Consider the following 17,729-nt stretch of genomic DNA (forward strand, 5'->3'; position numbering starts at 1 on the left):
TACAAGACTATAATCCTAATAACAACCTTCAGGAAAAGCAGCAGTCTGTGTGTTTTGAAAGTAAAAACAAACAAATCTCCTACCTTGGCCGCTGTCTTGTGGAAGCCCAGAGTCTTGTGATGCACTAGGGATGCTGGCAAATATTGAAGAACCTGTAAACACATCCAGCAATGAACTATGACACTATGACACACACACACACACACGTGTGTGTGTGTGTGTATATATATGTGTGTGTGTATATATGTATATATATATATATATATATATATATATATATATAATTAGAAATAAAAATGTAATAAAATCCAAAACCAAGAAATTACACAAAATCTGGAGACAGAAAAACTAATAGAAAAGTTGAAGATTTCTGTCTTCTGGGTTGTTGCGCTGTGTAGTCTGGTCGATGTTAACCAACGTTTCAGAGGTCATACTGCCTCCGTCAATGCCCTGATGACGGAGGCAGTATGACCTCTGAAACGTTGGTTAACATCGACCAGACTACACAGCGCAACAACCCAGAAGACAGAAATCTTCATACTCACCGCTGTGAAAACCTCAAATCTTAATAGAAAAGTTGTTGAAACAAGGATACAGTGATAATAGAAGTCCTTTTATAGGGCAAAAAATAAAGATGTTACAATAACCACAATGAAGACCATATGAAATATATACAAAAGGGAAGGAAAAGGGTAGCATATAAATGAGAGGAGCACATAGAAGAACAGAGGCTTCTTCTTATAGAAACCCAACATGGCAGAAGTGTCAAAGATGGTTATGATGATACATACACACAAACCTATATTAGGTGAGCAATGACAAGAACATTCATTAGCACTTACACATACTGACACTGTTTAAATGCCATTCAAATTCCCAGACATCTTGTGCCAGAGGCTTAAAAATGTTCAGAAAGACAATAAGTTTGTCAGTTCCACTCAGATATAAATATGAATTTTTCATGCATATATGAAAAACTCACACCAATATTCAGAAGAAATTAGGATAATTATATTGGCTTCAATGCCCATGGATATCAGAGATGCAAACACTGATACCTCTACCACAATCCCAAAGTTCACAAGCACAAAAAACCACAACACACGTGACAAACAGTTTTTTATTAGCTTCTGTAGGAAAAAATATATGTATTTATAGTTTATTTAACAACACTTTTTCAGTAGCTCACACTATTTAGCATCAAATGAGACTAAAATGGAAAGGATATGGAAAAAAGCAGTTGTGGCCTATTTTAAGGTAGTATCTGGGCATTTTCGTGGAGGAACTGAGGGAAAACATGAAACCCCAGTCTCTGGGCAAAGATTTTGACCTGGGACCTCCCAAATATGAGGCAGGAATAATAACCACTCGACCATGATGTTCAGTGTAGGCACAAAAGTATCTTGTTCATCTATAACCAGTTACATTGCTAGGTTACTGAACAGGAGTTGAAAATTGTTCTACAGTTGTACATCATGTTGTTTAAGCTAAAGAGTGTTCAACACTATTCAGCAACAAAATTAAAATGCTTACTTGGACCTGAATACAAATCTTAAAGTGGTACAACTCTTTAAAGTTCACAGCTCATCAAAACAGGAATATGGTATGGACTGATAATGTCGTTGTTCTGAGTTTGATGCCACATATACTTACCTGTAGGTAAATTTCAATGTTTTGGAGAAACAGTGGCAGCCACTTACTAGTCTACATGAGGCCAAAACCCAAAACATCATTCTCACTTTTATGAAAAACTAAATCTGACCTGGCATGGACTGTATCTGACCTTCACCATTTTCAATAACAGAGTTTAAATATTATTAGTTACTGTTATGCTGCCATTATACCTATTTCAAAAAAGAATAAATACTGCCCCATTATTTTTTTAACTTTCTGTTTTACTGTGAGATGCTTAATAAACAGTTAAGTCATGTATTTCACTTGTATTCATACAAACACCTGCTTGAATAAGCATTCTTTTAATGTTATAAATTCTCATTATATCAAAGTTGTGCTACATTAGGTTCAAGAAACATGGCAACTGATGTACATATTACAGTAGAGATGTGTGTCAACGCATCAAAAACAGATGTTCCAATTTAAGAATAGAAGATTCACATTTGTAATGAATTGCACTTTGCATCACAACACAAAATTGTTCCATTTCCAATCTCCTGGCTTGTCTACTGTAACTTCTACTAGATTAAAAAAATAATCACATGAAGCATACTTATAGCCTATTAGTGAGTGGATTTGGTTGATTTAAGTTGTACTTCTGGAGTCATGTGTACACATATTGTCAATACTACAAACCTTGTGATGAGTCCTGAAGAGTCTGACTACTCTCTCCTCCAAACAGCTGTACCAGAGGATCGTCTCTATTCTGTAACCTCTCAACCTCTTTAATTTCAGTCTCATATTCCACTGGTTCTTGTTTTGGACTTGTCATTTCAAGAAATTCTATCCCAGATGATTCCTCAGTTACAACTGGAGAACTAACTACTGCACTTGATACTTCTGGCCTCATCCGTTTATAAGGAGGTGTAGAGGTTTCTTCAGGCTCTATGGTTACAGAATCAACTAAGGGTTGCTTCTTCTCTGGTGTACCACGTACTAACTGTGGCGTCTGCAACATAAAAATACCAGTACTGTAGCTATTAACTTATTGAGCTTGCATTTAAATTGAATGCTGATCTGCTTACATTGGCCACTTAAATTTTCAGGTGACACCATTTTTGTGAGATAAGTTCATATCAATATTTATTTCTATTCACACAGCAAACAAGAAGGCAATTAGGCAGCTACACGTAACTTTACCTACTCCTGGTGACAACCTGAAATATTGTATAAGTGATATAACTGAATACAATGGCAGGTACTAACATACCTTTTCTAATACCCTGCGTGGTAATCTCATTCTAGCACATGGCAGTGGGGCTGGTACATTTTCTTCCTCCTACAATGTGAGAAATACATTAAATCTAAGTTTTTAAATAAAACCAGAAAGTGCAAATATGTTAATGCTACTGATATTTACATTTTCTCAAAAAAAGTGACACCCTCAGAAACTTGCATCTGACCAGTTCATTACTTGGTTATTTAATGATACTTGGATAACTGCATGGATAATGTTGTGTCAAATGGTTGGATGGCAGTGTGAATGATGAATTAGAGGGGATGTGGAAGGAAACAAATATGGCCTATCTTAAGATACTACCCAAATATTTTACAGCAGAGACTGAGGAAAATAACAAAAAACCACATTCGAGATAGCCAATCTCTGAGCTGACATTCAAACATGCAACCTCCCAAGTGTTAAGCAGGAGCAAAAACCACTTGACTTCGACTGCAATGCTCACAGTTTCTCATAAGTAGAGCATATAACAATTTTAACAACACCTTATGTCTCTATTACTCTAAACAATTATGATACAAGCAAAACAAAACATGTAAAACAGATTTCAATATTTGTAGTTCTGCTAATATTTGAACGTACATTAGGAGAATCTTCGGTAAGTCCCTTAATTTGTAACATCTCAGCTGTTTTGATGAATGTTCCTAGCTCTTCTTGTCGTACATTGACTTCTCCACGATACATGAACTGGAGGATAGCAACAAGATCTTTGTGGCAAACATCTTTCAGAATCACTATGGGATGCTTGCAAGGATTCACCTACAAAATAAAATGATAAAACATAGAAACAAAAACTCACAAAAATGCATTAAAGAGGAAAAGAGGAGGAGGCCAGTCTGTCACGACTGGTCTCCATTAATTTACCAATGAAAGTCTGGAGAACTGTTTACAACTATACACACACACACACCTTAAGTTTCAACATTACTAACAAGTATGTTGAGCACCTGACCTCATGCTGAGAAAAAAGTATCATTGATAGGCTGACTGCTTTATTTAACGATGCTGATAGCAACACTGGGCAATCAGAATGGTGGGAGTAATACACTAGAACATACCTTAAACAGATCTTTGAAGTATGGACTGCAAACTGACAGTACTATTTTGTGAGCCTGAACAAACTGGCCTCCTGCAGCTAGTGTAACATCCACAAGGTCCTCTCCTTGTAATAAAGCATGGAAGCCAGATGCAAGATTACTATGGAAATTGTTCCAGCGCAGTGAGAACTGTTCACTCTCTGCTTCAGACATCCTTAATCTGTAAAAATAGAATATAATACTTAACATTAACACAGTATTTGACACATGATAACAAACCATTTTAACATTTTACTTTTTTATATTCATGTATCAAAAATTGTAAGTCATGGCCTGTAGTTCTGATTCCATCATGCAAATCATGCTTGATCCAATGGCAAAATTGGAAGTTTTTTTTGTTCAAATAATGTCATTAGTCAGCAGAAAAGCATGCAATGTTATGATTGGCAGTGACTATTTCTCTGAAATTGCTGTCAATCAACATGTATTTTACAAAGGCTCCCTTTATGATAGATTATTGTTAGACCTTGGCTCAAATACATGCTAAATGATGGTATACTTTATTAACTGTCACAGCATTTTTGTACTTCTGATTAAAATATTGATTCCTTTTCTGTACTATATTTTTAACTAAACAATTTCAATTGTAAATATCCTAACTATAATACTAATAAATGTTCGACAACATTAACAGTTCATATAAAATTTGTAGATAGGAAGGTTTATGATGTACCTCTATTCTTAAATTTCACACGCTTAGCTCCAACAGTTCATTAGTTATTGTTATCAAACAGAAAACAAAATACATATTTCATATTGTTGTTTTACAGTTGACAAAGAAATTTTCTGAAGAAAAGTTGTGTATTTTCCAAAGATCTAATTACTATAATACATTTCATGGCCTTACATTAAGTGGCAATAGTAAAAGTTCCCACCTCAGAAATATTCATGGCTGCAATCTTGGATTTATTATAATCAGGAAATTAAAAAGGACACAGATGGGGGGGTATAATAATCACATTTAACCTCATTAAAATCTGACTGTTAGTTCAAAAGTTATTAACAGAAAAATGCATGGAGATAATAACCAAAATCCCACTTTTTCCTTATAACAAAATAAAAATAATACTAAAATAAAATGCTGAGAACATTCAGACATAACAGAAGAATTTAAGGCCTCCTTCCTAAGCTCCAAAGACATGGTGAAGTGTGATCACAGATAAAGCCTCATCAATTCATTATAAAATTTTGTATAATACTGACTATTGCTGTTTCTAATAAATGAAAATTTTTAGAAAATGGAGTAAACACATATGATCATTTATATGGCAAGGGATAGGGGTAATAAATTTAAATGTTAAAAAATGTTCACATATTAATAAAAAATTCTATTTATAAAAAAGAAAAGAGCATAAAGATATGCATGTTCCTGTAATTCCTCAGGGGACCTCTAAGAAATCTTCCAAACTTAATTAAGCCCAATTCATGTGGTTATATATAAACTAGAGAAACCTAAAATTATAAGCCCTTTTTTGCAATTTGGCAGTTACATCCGACTGAGGACCATTATAACAATGTGCACAAGGACATAATGCAACATGTTTTTCATTTATTCAACAAGTGTGAATTTTAGAGTTCAAAACATGGATCTTCAGCAATGTGATTAAGTTTTAATTTAATTGATTTTAGAAGTTCCATACTTGATGAAGATACTGTGCTGGGTTCACAGTGTGTGGACTCACAGGCAGATGCCAATGTTTCTCTAAAACGCTAGTATCTACATAGTGTCACAACCCAGATCATTATCCTCCTCACCACCACGACAACCCCAACCTCACATTCATCACTTGCCTAATTACAATTACTTTGCATGAAATGTAATTTTTTACCTGCAGTGCATCTGAATCCACAATGTGAGAAATTACAAAACAATGGCTTTACACTACATAGAAAACTTAAATTTTTAAGCTGATTCCAGAGAGTAGAGTTTATTTACATTCCATAGATCCTTCTTAGGACTCAACCAAAGGATGTAGAACATGTCATTTCATACAATATACATACACTTCAGAACTTTCAACACAAGTACAAGAACATATTTCACATATCAATGTACATAAATTTCAGATTCTGCAATACAAGTATGAAAAATAATTTTACAAATTAATATACATAAACCTCAGAATTTTAAATATAAATACAAAACTTGCTTTAACATATACATAGATTATGGATATAAAGCTTAAACATTTTCAGCAGAGATGAAATCATCTACAGAATAGAAGGAGTGAGTAAAGAGATAATCTTTCAATGCAGGCTTGAATACCTTTATATCATAATTTACACTTTTAATAGTTGGTGGAAGATTATTAAATAACTTGATACCTGTATAGTACACTCCTTTCTGATATTTAGTAAAGTTAGCATTTGGCACATAGAGATCATGTTTAAGTCTTGTATTTAAATTATGTTCAACTGTATTTCTTTTAAATTTACACATGTTTTCCACCACAAATGATAGCAAGCAGAGTATAAATTCACTTGCAAGTGGAAGTATATTAAATTTACGAAATAATTTTCTACAAGATACCCTGCTTTTGACACCGGCCATTATTCTAATTATTTTCTTTTGCATGTAAAAAACTTTATTACTGTCTGTTGAATTTCCCCAAAAGATTAATCCATATGACACTACAGAGTGAAAGTACGCAAAGTAAACTAGCTTTAAAGTATCTATTGTCATGAGTGGTACGACTGTTCTCATAGCAAAGCATGCAGAACTTAATTTGGGAATAATATACTCAATGTGTTTCTTCCAATTTAAGGTATTGTCAACTTGTAAGCCAAGGAATTTGTTTGTTTCAACTTCCACAATTATTTTTTCTTCAAAACCTATATTTAACCTAGGATATGTCTTGTGCTTAGTAACAAATTTTATGAAGATTGTTTTTTTTCAAAATTTAGTGCGTTTGTTAGCTCTAAACCATTTGTTTATGTTGGCAGGCATCATTCATGATATTTTCAAGATAGATCAATTCTTGGTGTGCAATAATGATACTTGTATCATCAGCAAAAAGAATAGGTTTGGATATAGAGTTTATAGCTGTCGGCAGGTCATTTATATATATGAGGAAAAGTAAGGGTCCAGGAACTGAACCTTGTGGCACTCCGTGATTTACGATACCCCATTCTGAATAGGTATTATGATTGGTACGGGGGGGGCTTTTAATTTCTACTTTCTGCCTTCTATTATTTAGGTAGGATTTAAACCATTGTCCTGCTATACCTCGAATTCCATAAAATTTCAGTTTCATTAGTGATATTTCATGGTTTACACAATCAAATGCCTTGGCTAGGTCACAAGATATTCCACCCGCATGCATTTTATTGTTAAGGGCACATACAATTTCATTAGTGAAACTAAATAGAGCCTTTTCTGTTGAGAGATTTTTTCTAAATCCAAATTGCTCCTCGACAAGGATGTTGTTTGAGTTTAAGAAATTATTTACTCTCTTGCATATAACTTTCTCAAAAATTTTAGAAAATGTTGTCAGCAGTGAAACAAGTCTGTAGTTAGAGATGCAGGATTTTTCACCCTTTTTATATAGTGGTTTTACTTTTGAATATTTAAGTCTTTCAGGAAACATTCCTACAGCCATTGAATGATTACAGATTAATAAAATACTTATATAATCTATGCAAGATTTAAGTACTTTAGATGAAATTCCATCATAACCACATGAATTTTTTGACTTGAGAGAAGTTATTATACTTTTAATTTCATTTGGTGTGGTAGGAATAAGATTAATATTTGGAAATGAATTAGGAATTGCCTTAGCCAAAAACTTCATTACATCTTCGGTTTTTGGAGTTATGGTATCACTGCTGTTCATTCTTTCTTTTATTTTTTTATTTAGTGTTCTGTCTGACGACAGGTCCATATGAACAGGATCCTTCCATCCTTTTCTCGGACTGGGACCTGTTCATATACGTTCTTGGCAGATGATCCAGAAGTGGTTTGCCATTGCCTTCTTCTGTGTGTGAATGGAGTAATTGTTGGGATGCCACGGAGAAACAGGGGAAGCCCCCGGAGGAAAACTCCGTGTTGCCTAGACCACGGCCTTGCTCAACACAAGTTATAAATTCGGGCACCGCCGGGAATCGAACCCGAGACCCCAGGATTACAAGGCCAGCTTTCTAACCGCTAGACCACCGTGGCACCTTCATTCTTTCTACAATCATTAAAAAGTAGGTATTAAAATAGTTAGCTAGAAGTTTAGGATCATTTACTCTGTTATTATTTATCATTAATGGTGGGCTTTCAATGTCTGTAGATTGTTTGCCAGTTTCCTTTTTTACAATTTTCCAAACAGTTTTTACTTTATTTTCAGACTCTACTATCAATTTATTGTAATGCATGCGTTTAGCTTCTTTAATGACTTGAAATAAAATTTTGCAATATTTTCTATAGTGTTGCTTCAGTAGTGGGTTATTACTGGACCTGATACTTAGGTAAAGAGCTCGCTTACATTTGCATGATGTTTTGATTCCTTTAGTTAACTATACATTGGTTTCAGACAATTTTTTCTCTGTTTTAGTAGGAAAACTTTTTTCAAATATGCTTAGAAACCAACATGAGTACGCCCTTGGCAAATTAAAAAGACCAAACTAAAACAAAGTTCATACTAAACAGCAAACTTGTCACTTACTCCCTTTCTTCCAGCCATTCATGGATAGAATTCATATTAATATTTTTGGATTGTAGTGTCTTGCACTATAATACTGTGTAGTCCCAGGATGCTAACAGCAGCAAAAATCCCAACATGTCTATAAAAAATGGAACCCACCAGCTTGTTTATCTCACACAAAAGTATCCAATTTCGATTAGGTTTTGTATGGTTAATAGTAACATGCAACTTTAAACAAGGTAACCTACTCACATTAATCAATATTTGCAGTATGAAAGCCTTGAAATCATCCACAAAGTACTACAGATAATACTAGCCCAGTGTTTAAAAATTCAGCAGCTAAAGTGAAGACAGTGATTCTGAGATCAACATTACAGAAAAATGGATAATGACAAAGTTGATACAAACACCCCTAAGTACCATAAATTAAATGTAAGAAATAAAAATATAAATTCTAACTAGTGCTGTAAGAACGTTATATGCTTGTGGAATACTGAGAAAAAAACATTACAAAAACTATGAACAAATTCTAAGGAAAAACATAATTCTGTTCATGCTACATAAGCAAAAGAACAAAAGAAAAGACCCTTAAATTGAATACGTACACAAACAACAATATCTAGCAAACCGAATTACATATTACCCACTTATAAGCAACCTTTAATTGAAATTGATGTAACAAATTATTTAAGGGATATCCTAGTGTCACAATCCACGTTACGAAGTTTAATTTCTTAACATAAGGGTGTGTCCTATTTAAACAGTGCTTTCTCGCATAACAAGAGCTGCAGAAAGGGACAAAAATAAAAATATCAAAAATGGTAATCGGTCCAGTGTATCGACCCATTTTTGCCCTTTAATCTTACACTAATGGCAACATTTGGACTTACAATCCACATACTTCAATTTATAACTTTACCTGAAATCTTCGGTCCTGTAGGCGGTTAAAAAGTTGTGGACACTATAGAACACAATATCGTTCAAACCACTACAATGTTTGCCAGAATATAAAACATAACCACTGTACCTGCCATTCGCAACAACGCTATTATGTGCTAGAACACCGAAAGTATTCACAAATGACGCGATACACTACACCACACACATACTCTCAGCTACAGCATATAAACGATACATAATCAGTATTGCCAAACCAGTGATCCACATTCTAGCACAAGTTTCCCTTTTCAGTTCGTTCTACCCGTCAGAGGACATTTACATATTGTTTGTCCTATGAACGTTTATTGTGGGTATAAACTGTGACTAGATACGAAAATAGGCCACAGATTAATACCAACATGGAATGTTTTTTTGACTGAGTTGTATGGGAAAGTTAAGCGTGTTTTGATGTGTAAAGTAAGTGGTCTGTGTTATTACTTTTCATTTTAATATGAATTTTCCTGTGAAATATGCTGTCAGATCTTATACATACTCGCTGTTAATTTAAAGTCTGGATAAGTAGATTATGCTTCTGCAACCATAACCTATACTCTGTAATGACTTTACAGTACGGTTCCTACTTGTGTCTAAAATTTGGCTTTATGTATCGTTATTAGCCGAGGCTTAACTATTCTAATTATTTGCATTGCATTATATGCATGGACAAGGAGATGTTGCATCCTGTGGTCAGAAGTGTACCGATGTTTCAGAGGTGCTTACCGACTCCATCATGAAGTTACATTTTTATAAATGGGAGCACAGCAATGGGAGTGACATTGGCAGCACCTAGAACCCGTCCAGAAAATAGCCGCTAAACAAATAATATTATATTTGTTATCTTTTGGTTAGGTTAGTTTAAAGTAATATACTATAGTTCATTTGGCAGGCTGTGGTGGGTTTTTGGCTGATCCATCCTCACTCATGACTATGGTAACTGCCCAAAAATACACTCATGTTTTTTATATTAGATAATAACATTTGAAGTTAACATATGTTTTTCTTTTTCTTAGGAGATTAATCATGGAAAACAAAAAGGATGCTAGAAAGTTGCCAGCCCTAATTGCAAGCATAAAGATTGAACCAGGAACTTTAGGAGCAGCCCCGGGGCGTCTCCCATCATTTGGTGGACGTCGGGATCTTACTCTTGGATCATGTGGCCCAAGCAGAATAACCCATAGTTCTGAATCAAAACCCAGAAGAATATACACACCAAATCTCAATGTTCAGAGAAACAAAAACAAAGTGTATGTATCAGTCTGTATTTTGTAAATATGTAAATGCTCTAAATAAAGTATTATTAATTTGATTAATCATCAAAATACAGTAGCACTTTAGTTGATGATTAAACAAATATATGGTTTGTCATGTCCTCACTTTTCAGAATTTGTATTAGTTTTGTTTTGGATAATTTTGTGATATTCCATAATATGTTTTGTTGTAGAAACACTTTTAATGTTTATAATTATCTGTTTTAAGACTTCATACTTTACCCATGATACATTCAAAACCCCAAAATAATAAACTTTTTTAAGATTGTAGTGTACTTGTGAAGCAAGAATATGCATAAAGATTCTGTCTTCTGGGTTGTTGCGCTGTGTAGACTGGTCGATGTTAACCAACATTTCAGAGGTCATGCTGCCTCCGTCATCAGGGCGATTTTCATCGTCCTGATGACGGAGGCAGTATTAATACTACTAGTACAAATTTGCTTCACAGTTGCTTGTAAGTTGTACATGTAAGGACATTTCTTTCATGCTTCTGCTTTTCCAGTTGAAGCAGAATTCACACAGGAACTGCATGTGGTTCCAAATGTGGGGTGTAATAATATGGACTTTTAGTCAGAACAAGAAAGTTCATAATAGCATATATTGTTTGTTCCAGGGACATAAACATTAAGGAAGAACATCCAAACAGCAAAGAGAAGCGAGAAAGGCGAAAGGATGATGGGAAAGGTAGAAAGAGAGACAAATTAAATAACTTAATACAGGTACAGGTATTTTAAATTTAAGCATAGTAACTAAAAAAAATTAAAGTAATTAAGGTTATATGGGACAGACCAAACTGTGATAAATCATTACAATAACTATTTGTTTTACTATTCCATCAATTCAGGAATGCTGAAAATGTTGAGATTATTGTCTAATGATAAGTGGGTTGTTTACAGTTTTTCACTAATAATTTATTAGGGATCCTCTAAGAATGTAAGAAACTTAATATGCAGTGCTTTCTTCAAGTGTTATTTTGATGAGGTTTGATCAGACAGTAATGTACCAAGATATTTTAATGCTATAGGTACCTCCCAGGTAAAGTGAGTATACTTTTGTAATAATATGTATGCTTTTTCTGAAAGCTATGTGTGTGTGTTTTTAGAAGACCACTTGAAGAGTATTTAAAAGCTATAGTGACAATTTTGAGTGCCATAGCAACCTGTTACCAAGGATCTGTGAACTTTTGTTAAAAGGTGCTAATTCTGTAATGTTGATTTCTTTCTTGTTGACAGTCAAATGGTGTATTTGCTGAAGGAATAGCAGGTACCATAAAGAAGAGATTTGGAGGAGTAGCTGGTGAACAAGATTCAACTAAAAACTTCATACCAAAGCCTAAACTTAACTTACAGGTGAATCAGTTTGAATTTTAGTAACCCCAATACTTTTTTTCAAAAATGTTCAAAAAATATTTTCTTCTTAAATATGGCTGTTTCATATTTCCTTAGCTAATGTATCAATGGTTATATGTAATCTTAACGAAAGTACTTTAGAGAAGAAATTTTAATAGGTTGTAATGGTGTGTAAAGATCTTATGGATTAAATAAATGAATGATATGAAAATAAGGCAGAAGACTGGGCATGGAAGTTACAGAATTTAATAATCATGATATAAAAATGGAGAGCTTTAATGACAAGAATAGCACTTGACTTGTGGGGGGGGGGGGGGGGGGGGGGTTTGAGAAAGTTCACAGGGCTTCTCTTTGAGGGGGCATGTTTACCTAAAAGGTCATGTAACAAGTAAAATACTGTATCTTAATTTTATTAATATAAAATTATGGTATGTATCTATATTACAAGGCTTATTTATATTATTATATGAAGCAGAATGTTTATGTTGAAGAGAAGTTATATTTTAATTGATAATATTGGAAACTTGACATGTCTGTCTGTCCATGTGTGATAATTTTAGAATGGCTCAATAGAGTTTCATAAAATTTGATATTGATTTGTTGGTATTTCAGTTTTGGTTAAAATCAGACATTAAGCACTTTATGTGAAGACTCACATGTGTTCCTATGACTGGATGAAGAATCCCCAAGTATGTTAAATTGATTATCATGGTTGCCTGGGGAATCCTCAGTCCACCTAGACAACTCTAATGTCATTGACACCATTTGTAAAGGTTAGATGTCAAATTTCAAAATTGTTATGCTATGCATATATTTTCTAAGTGTTGTCTTCACTGCTATGGTGCCCAAACCAACTCCTGTTTTGTGGCTTCCAGCTCGTTCTTTTGGGTAAAACACCCAATACATGAAGCTGACCACTCCACCTAATACTGTAGTCTAAAATGTGTGAAGTTTTACCTCCACGTATTCATTTCATGACATTGCACTTTGGCTCAGGCACACTTTACTGTTACGTGTGAGTCACTGTTAATTGTTGCATGAGTCCCAGAGCAAAAGTTTACAGTGAGAACTGTAGATTCAAGTAAAAGTACTATGTGTATGAATATGGACACTAATGTAACTGATGCTGTTTTATTAATTTAGCATAACCTGAAGGTAGACAAAGAAGAGGAGGAGATGAAACTGAGAGTGCTCCTTCAGGATGATTTTGTTGATGATCCTAGCATGGACCCGGATGCAGACTATGCTCCTGTGAAGCTGCCAATGTTGACATTAGGTTGTACATTTAGTACATATGAGTATGAGGTAGTAGTCATTTGTCTCTGTTTCCTCCTTCCTACTTCTGAGACTGTTTACGAAACACAGAATATGTATAATGTAGAACCACCTGGATATTCTAGGTATAATGTAGTCACCTGTCAGCACAAAAGAGTGTGTGTGATAGTTGGATAAATTGAATTTAAATGGTTAATATGTGTTAGTGTCAAGAACATTTGTGCTGCATTAACTGTATTTCTCTTGATTATTTTTGTTACAGCTAATCTAAAAATTGAGCTAAAGGAAGAAGTCAAACCCAAATTAATTGGGACAGAAGAGGAAGGTGGGGGAATTAAAAGTAGGTTATGCTTAACATGGATTTTGTATCACTATCATTACTTCTCTCAGCTTGGCATCACATATGGTTAATTTAAAATGTTTTGTGAATGATGTTCTGGAAAAGTTAAAGTTAAATATGAAATTTTGTATATTAGACAGTCCTGAATGACCTTGAATAATTAACCAATATGTAACATTGCGGGTGTATTACACTTACATTTATTGCCTCTGTTTGAATTATAGGGTAAGATTACACTTATAGAAAGAAGTGAATGATTGAAATTCAGATCACATTTAAGACAAAGTTTGAGTTACACAATTGGTTGTATGTACACCCACAGGCAGATCAAAGGCTTAGAAAAATAAAAGTTATGGGACTGGTTTTGTTTTCCTCCATACTGTAAACACAGTCAGCACTACATGTACATTGATTAATAATGAGACATAGTTAAACTGGGAAATTATATCTGAGATCTTGTTCATTTTTTAATGTATGATGAAGTGAAACTTGCTATGTTTACCTCTGTGTTGTGCCTGACAGTAAAATATGTAAATAATTTCAGTCATCGTATAATTTTTACTTACCATAGCTCTGTATTAAATGAAATGTATGTATCATTTATGTTATTACAGTTAAGCAAGAGATAGTAGAGGAGGGTGAAAAGGATGTTAAACCTAAAGTAGAAAATGGTAAAATCAAGCATGATAAAGAACCAGAAATTACAAAGATGAAGAAACCAGAACTGATAACTGTCCAACACTTGTTACAAAGTAAAGAACGTGAACTCATTTTCATGCAGGTATGTTTGTAGAAGCTGATATAATTTTTCATTAACAAATAGGCTTACTACATTTTTGTTTGGCTAAATAAGTTATACATTTTTCCTTATACAGATGCCAGATTGTTTGCCTGGCTTGAAACCTGAAACCAACGTGGGACAAGCAAGGCCTTCAACTTCTGCAAAACAGTCAACATCAGTTGTGTCACAGTCTCTTCCGAGTGATGAAACACAGGTCTTGAAAAAAACTGAAGGATAATTCAGTTTAAGAATTGCATGCTTTACCATAAAATGGAACTCCACAATGAAGTAACTCTTTCATTACATAATTTTTGTTAGCACAACATGTCCTATGGTATAAATAAATTTGAAAATATTTTTAAAATTTAATTCAATTTTTATACATTTTACTATCCTTACAGTCACCCTAAGGTTCAGAATCTGCAGACAAATTACTAATGTTGTCTTCTGCAATCTGTTTATGTCTCAAAGAAACATTGCTTCCATTTAACATGCTATCTACAAGTTTATACAACTTGAAAAACAAAGCCATATCTTGTGATATCTTACAGCAAGAATTATATTTCATACAGATGAAACTTTCTGCATATTTTCAACAGATCCCCTACCCTTCCAGGAAAAAAGATGACTGCATAAGTGCAAGATCTGCAGGTTTGCAAAGTTTTAACCTGCAATAAAGCCAATTCCACATACACTAGCTGCCAGCACTACGTTTATTGTGAGCTCCACAAAAAAGAGTTAAAACTGTTTGACTGTTGTTTCATAGATTTGAATATTTAAGTATTTTTCCTTGTTATGAACTCCTGTAAACAGTATGATGTAACAAAAAGTTTTATGAAGAATTTACAATGCCTGCTTTCCTTTAAATACTTCCATCTATGTAGAAGGACTAACCAAAATTACAAACTAATATTTTTGTTTCTTAATTATATATTTTTTTATTCTATTAAGACAAAGCTCATCTAAATAATAATTAATTCTGTACCACAAAGAGAAAACAGCACTTCACTAATAATCTAGATAAACTGGTTGATGCTGTTTAAGGAAATAAATCCTTGTTTATATTGAGAATCATACAAAAGCTAAAGCAGGTGGGACATGCAATTACCACTGGGCTATAAGGGTTAGACATAGATATCTATTACTGTAGATTTACACTGCTTGAACTTTACCAGACAGTAACCTCAAAGTTCCTTATGGGTGATGTCTGTAATTTTTAATATGTTACATATGTTTATGATCTGCATAACAAATTTCTTGCAACAGTTGTTAGTTACAGCTATCAAAATGGAAGATGTCATGTGGCTGTAATGTTTTACTTTCCTTATTGTTTTTCATAAGATCCTAAATTTTTACAGTATTTGAAATGACTTGCTGTCTGTAGCCATGTCCTTGTAACATCACTTCTGACTGACTTGTTGAACCATATTTTTCTGTGGTTTCAGACTTCACCTAGCACAAAATACTGTACACTGTGTACCTTGTCAGAAGGCTGCATTGGAAAGTTGCAGCTGCTGAAATCAGGAAGAGCCAGACTGGTGTTAGGTAACACTGTGTTGCATGTGGATATGGGGACACAAGTTGGTTTCCGAGAGGTGAGTACAGAAGTGATTTTTGAATAAAAATGCTACAGTGAATCCTTTAGACATTTAATAGCATCAAACATCAAGAATAGACTGATTTGTATTTTTGGCTGTTGCTTCCAATTGTACCATCAGAATGAAGTCAGATATTTGATTTCTGGCCTACTTGCTGAACATAATATTTTCTCCCATTATTGCCTATGTTTCAGTCTTAACAGATATAGTCATTTCCAGTATTCTTCAAAAGACTGTGTACTTATATGTGCAGTGTATCCAGTTTGAATCTCAGTCATGATACTTGACAGGCTTTCTGTTGTCATGACATCTTTCCAGATCCTTATCTATTCAACATCACAACACACATGATCCTCTATCTCATTTTATGCCACATTTACTTCCAATGTTGAAACAGTGTCATTGAATCATTTTCTGTTAACACTTACGTTACCTCATGTTGTAGATACATTGAAATTGCAACATAACATTAACAATTAAAGAATATACATAAATTAAATGATAATTGTGTGTTTATTCCTTCCAGGATTTAATTTCTGTGAATTTAGACCAGTCAACACGTGGTGGAGATATGATCAATCTTGGACCTGTTAGAACACGCTTGGTTTGTTCACCAGATTGGGAAACAATGTTGACTAAACGTGTAGCATGAATTAAGATGAAATGTATAAATTACTTACACTTTGGATACTATATTTTTTTCTGTAATTGAAGAGTGCCATTCCAAGACTTTCCAAGTTCATTTTACAATGGAGATGGCTGTCTTTTGGGTTGTAGCGTCATTTAGTCGGGTAGATGTTTACCATCATTTTAGATGTTGGTAAACATCTACCAGACTATGGTGATACGACCCAGAAGACAACCATCTTCATACTCACCACCATAAGAACCTCAAATCCTATTCATTTAATAGTAGTTTTGGACTTTTTAAGCAGAATTTAATAGGGAATGAGAACTATACAAAACTGAAAAATGTGAAAAATGAACTGAGTGTTTTTTTTAATATAACCTTTAATGTTTAACTATAAATTTAGTTTGATGCAACAGGAACTGAACAGTAGAATTTTATTCTAGTGTTCTTTTATACATTTGTCTTGTGCACATTATTTATTTGTTTTGTCCACAAAGAAAGTTCTGTATAGAAATATATTTTTAATTTCACATCAATTTTTTTGTGTTGTGATTTATTAAATACAGCAAGTCCTCATTATCTGCTAACTCTGAATCCATCATTACTCACATCCTTTGGTTACTATTGTTTCCATAATTGTTACTGTTCTGTCATAATAGATTTACAACTGATCAAATTTATATGTCTGCCTGATACTAGAGAAAAAATGGGACAGTACATCACCTATTTATAGACTTCAAGAAAGCCTATGATTCAGTTAAAAGAGAAGCTTTTTACAGCATTTAGCTTGAATTTGGTGTACCTAAGACATTAGTTAGGCTAATTAAAAAGTGTGTAAGTGAAATCTACAGCAAAATTCATGTAGGTAAGCATTTGTCCAATACATTTTGTATTCAGGATGGCCTGTAACGG

The 17,729-nt window shown here is 33.8% G+C and overlaps 2 protein-coding genes across 22 annotated transcripts in view; one reads left to right on the top strand and one right to left on the bottom strand.

The window, feature by feature from the left end:
• The window catches only part of LOC110835836 (uncharacterized), a 68,998-nt gene extending 59,213 nt beyond the window's left edge, over positions 1–9,785 (bottom strand). For 8 of the 20 annotated variants that reach the window (XR_015534585.1, XR_015534584.1, XR_015534582.1 and 5 more), the window contains exons 1-7: positions 9,556–9,784; positions 8,658–8,775; positions 3,970–4,168; positions 3,494–3,670; positions 2,885–2,953; positions 2,311–2,623; positions 84–152 (exon numbers count right to left, since the gene is read on the bottom strand). Coding sequence is in view for 15 of the 20 variants with exons in the window: in XM_022076470.2 (XP_021932162.1) it covers positions 84–152; positions 2,311–2,623; positions 2,885–2,953; positions 3,494–3,670; positions 3,970–4,168; positions 8,658–8,692 (862 nt within the window). In the remaining 5 variants the exon portion in view is untranslated. Of the gene's footprint in view, positions 1–83; positions 153–2,310; positions 2,624–2,884; positions 2,954–3,493; positions 3,671–3,969; positions 4,169–8,657; positions 8,776–9,555 lie in introns of all 20 variants that reach the window. The other 12 variants (XM_022076466.2, XM_022076469.2, XM_022076461.2 and 9 more) reach the window with 6 other exon arrangements.
• Positions 9,786–9,840: 55 nt separating this feature from the next.
• On the top strand, positions 9,841–16,874 carry Polr3D (RNA polymerase III subunit C53). 2 transcript variants are annotated; one of them, XM_022076454.2, is made up of 10 exons: positions 9,841–9,992; positions 10,586–10,819; positions 11,457–11,562; positions 12,076–12,192; positions 13,336–13,468; positions 13,730–13,807; positions 14,422–14,588; positions 14,683–14,802; positions 16,034–16,183; positions 16,713–16,874. In XM_022076454.2, exons 2-10 carry the CDS (start codon positions 10,596–10,598, stop codon positions 16,836–16,838), a joined length of 1,221 nt encoding a protein of 406 aa, XP_021932146.1. In that variant the 5' UTR covers positions 9,841–9,992; positions 10,586–10,595; the 3' UTR covers positions 16,839–16,874. The 2 variants fall into 2 exon arrangements, with proteins under 2 accessions (XP_021932146.1, XP_021932147.1); XM_022076455.2 differs by lacking the exon at positions 16,713–16,874 and adding an exon at positions 15,188–15,306 and having other exon boundaries at positions 16,034–16,094.
• The last annotated feature ends 855 nt before the right edge of the window (positions 16,875–17,729 follow it).

This window comes from Zootermopsis nevadensis, unplaced genomic scaffold, assembly GCF_977971745.1.
Source record: "Zootermopsis nevadensis isolate Lab colony 2312 unplaced genomic scaffold, Znev_1.0 Znev_ptg000010l, whole genome shotgun sequence".
Classification (NCBI taxonomy): Eukaryota; Metazoa; Arthropoda; class Insecta; order Blattodea; family Termopsidae; genus Zootermopsis; species Zootermopsis nevadensis.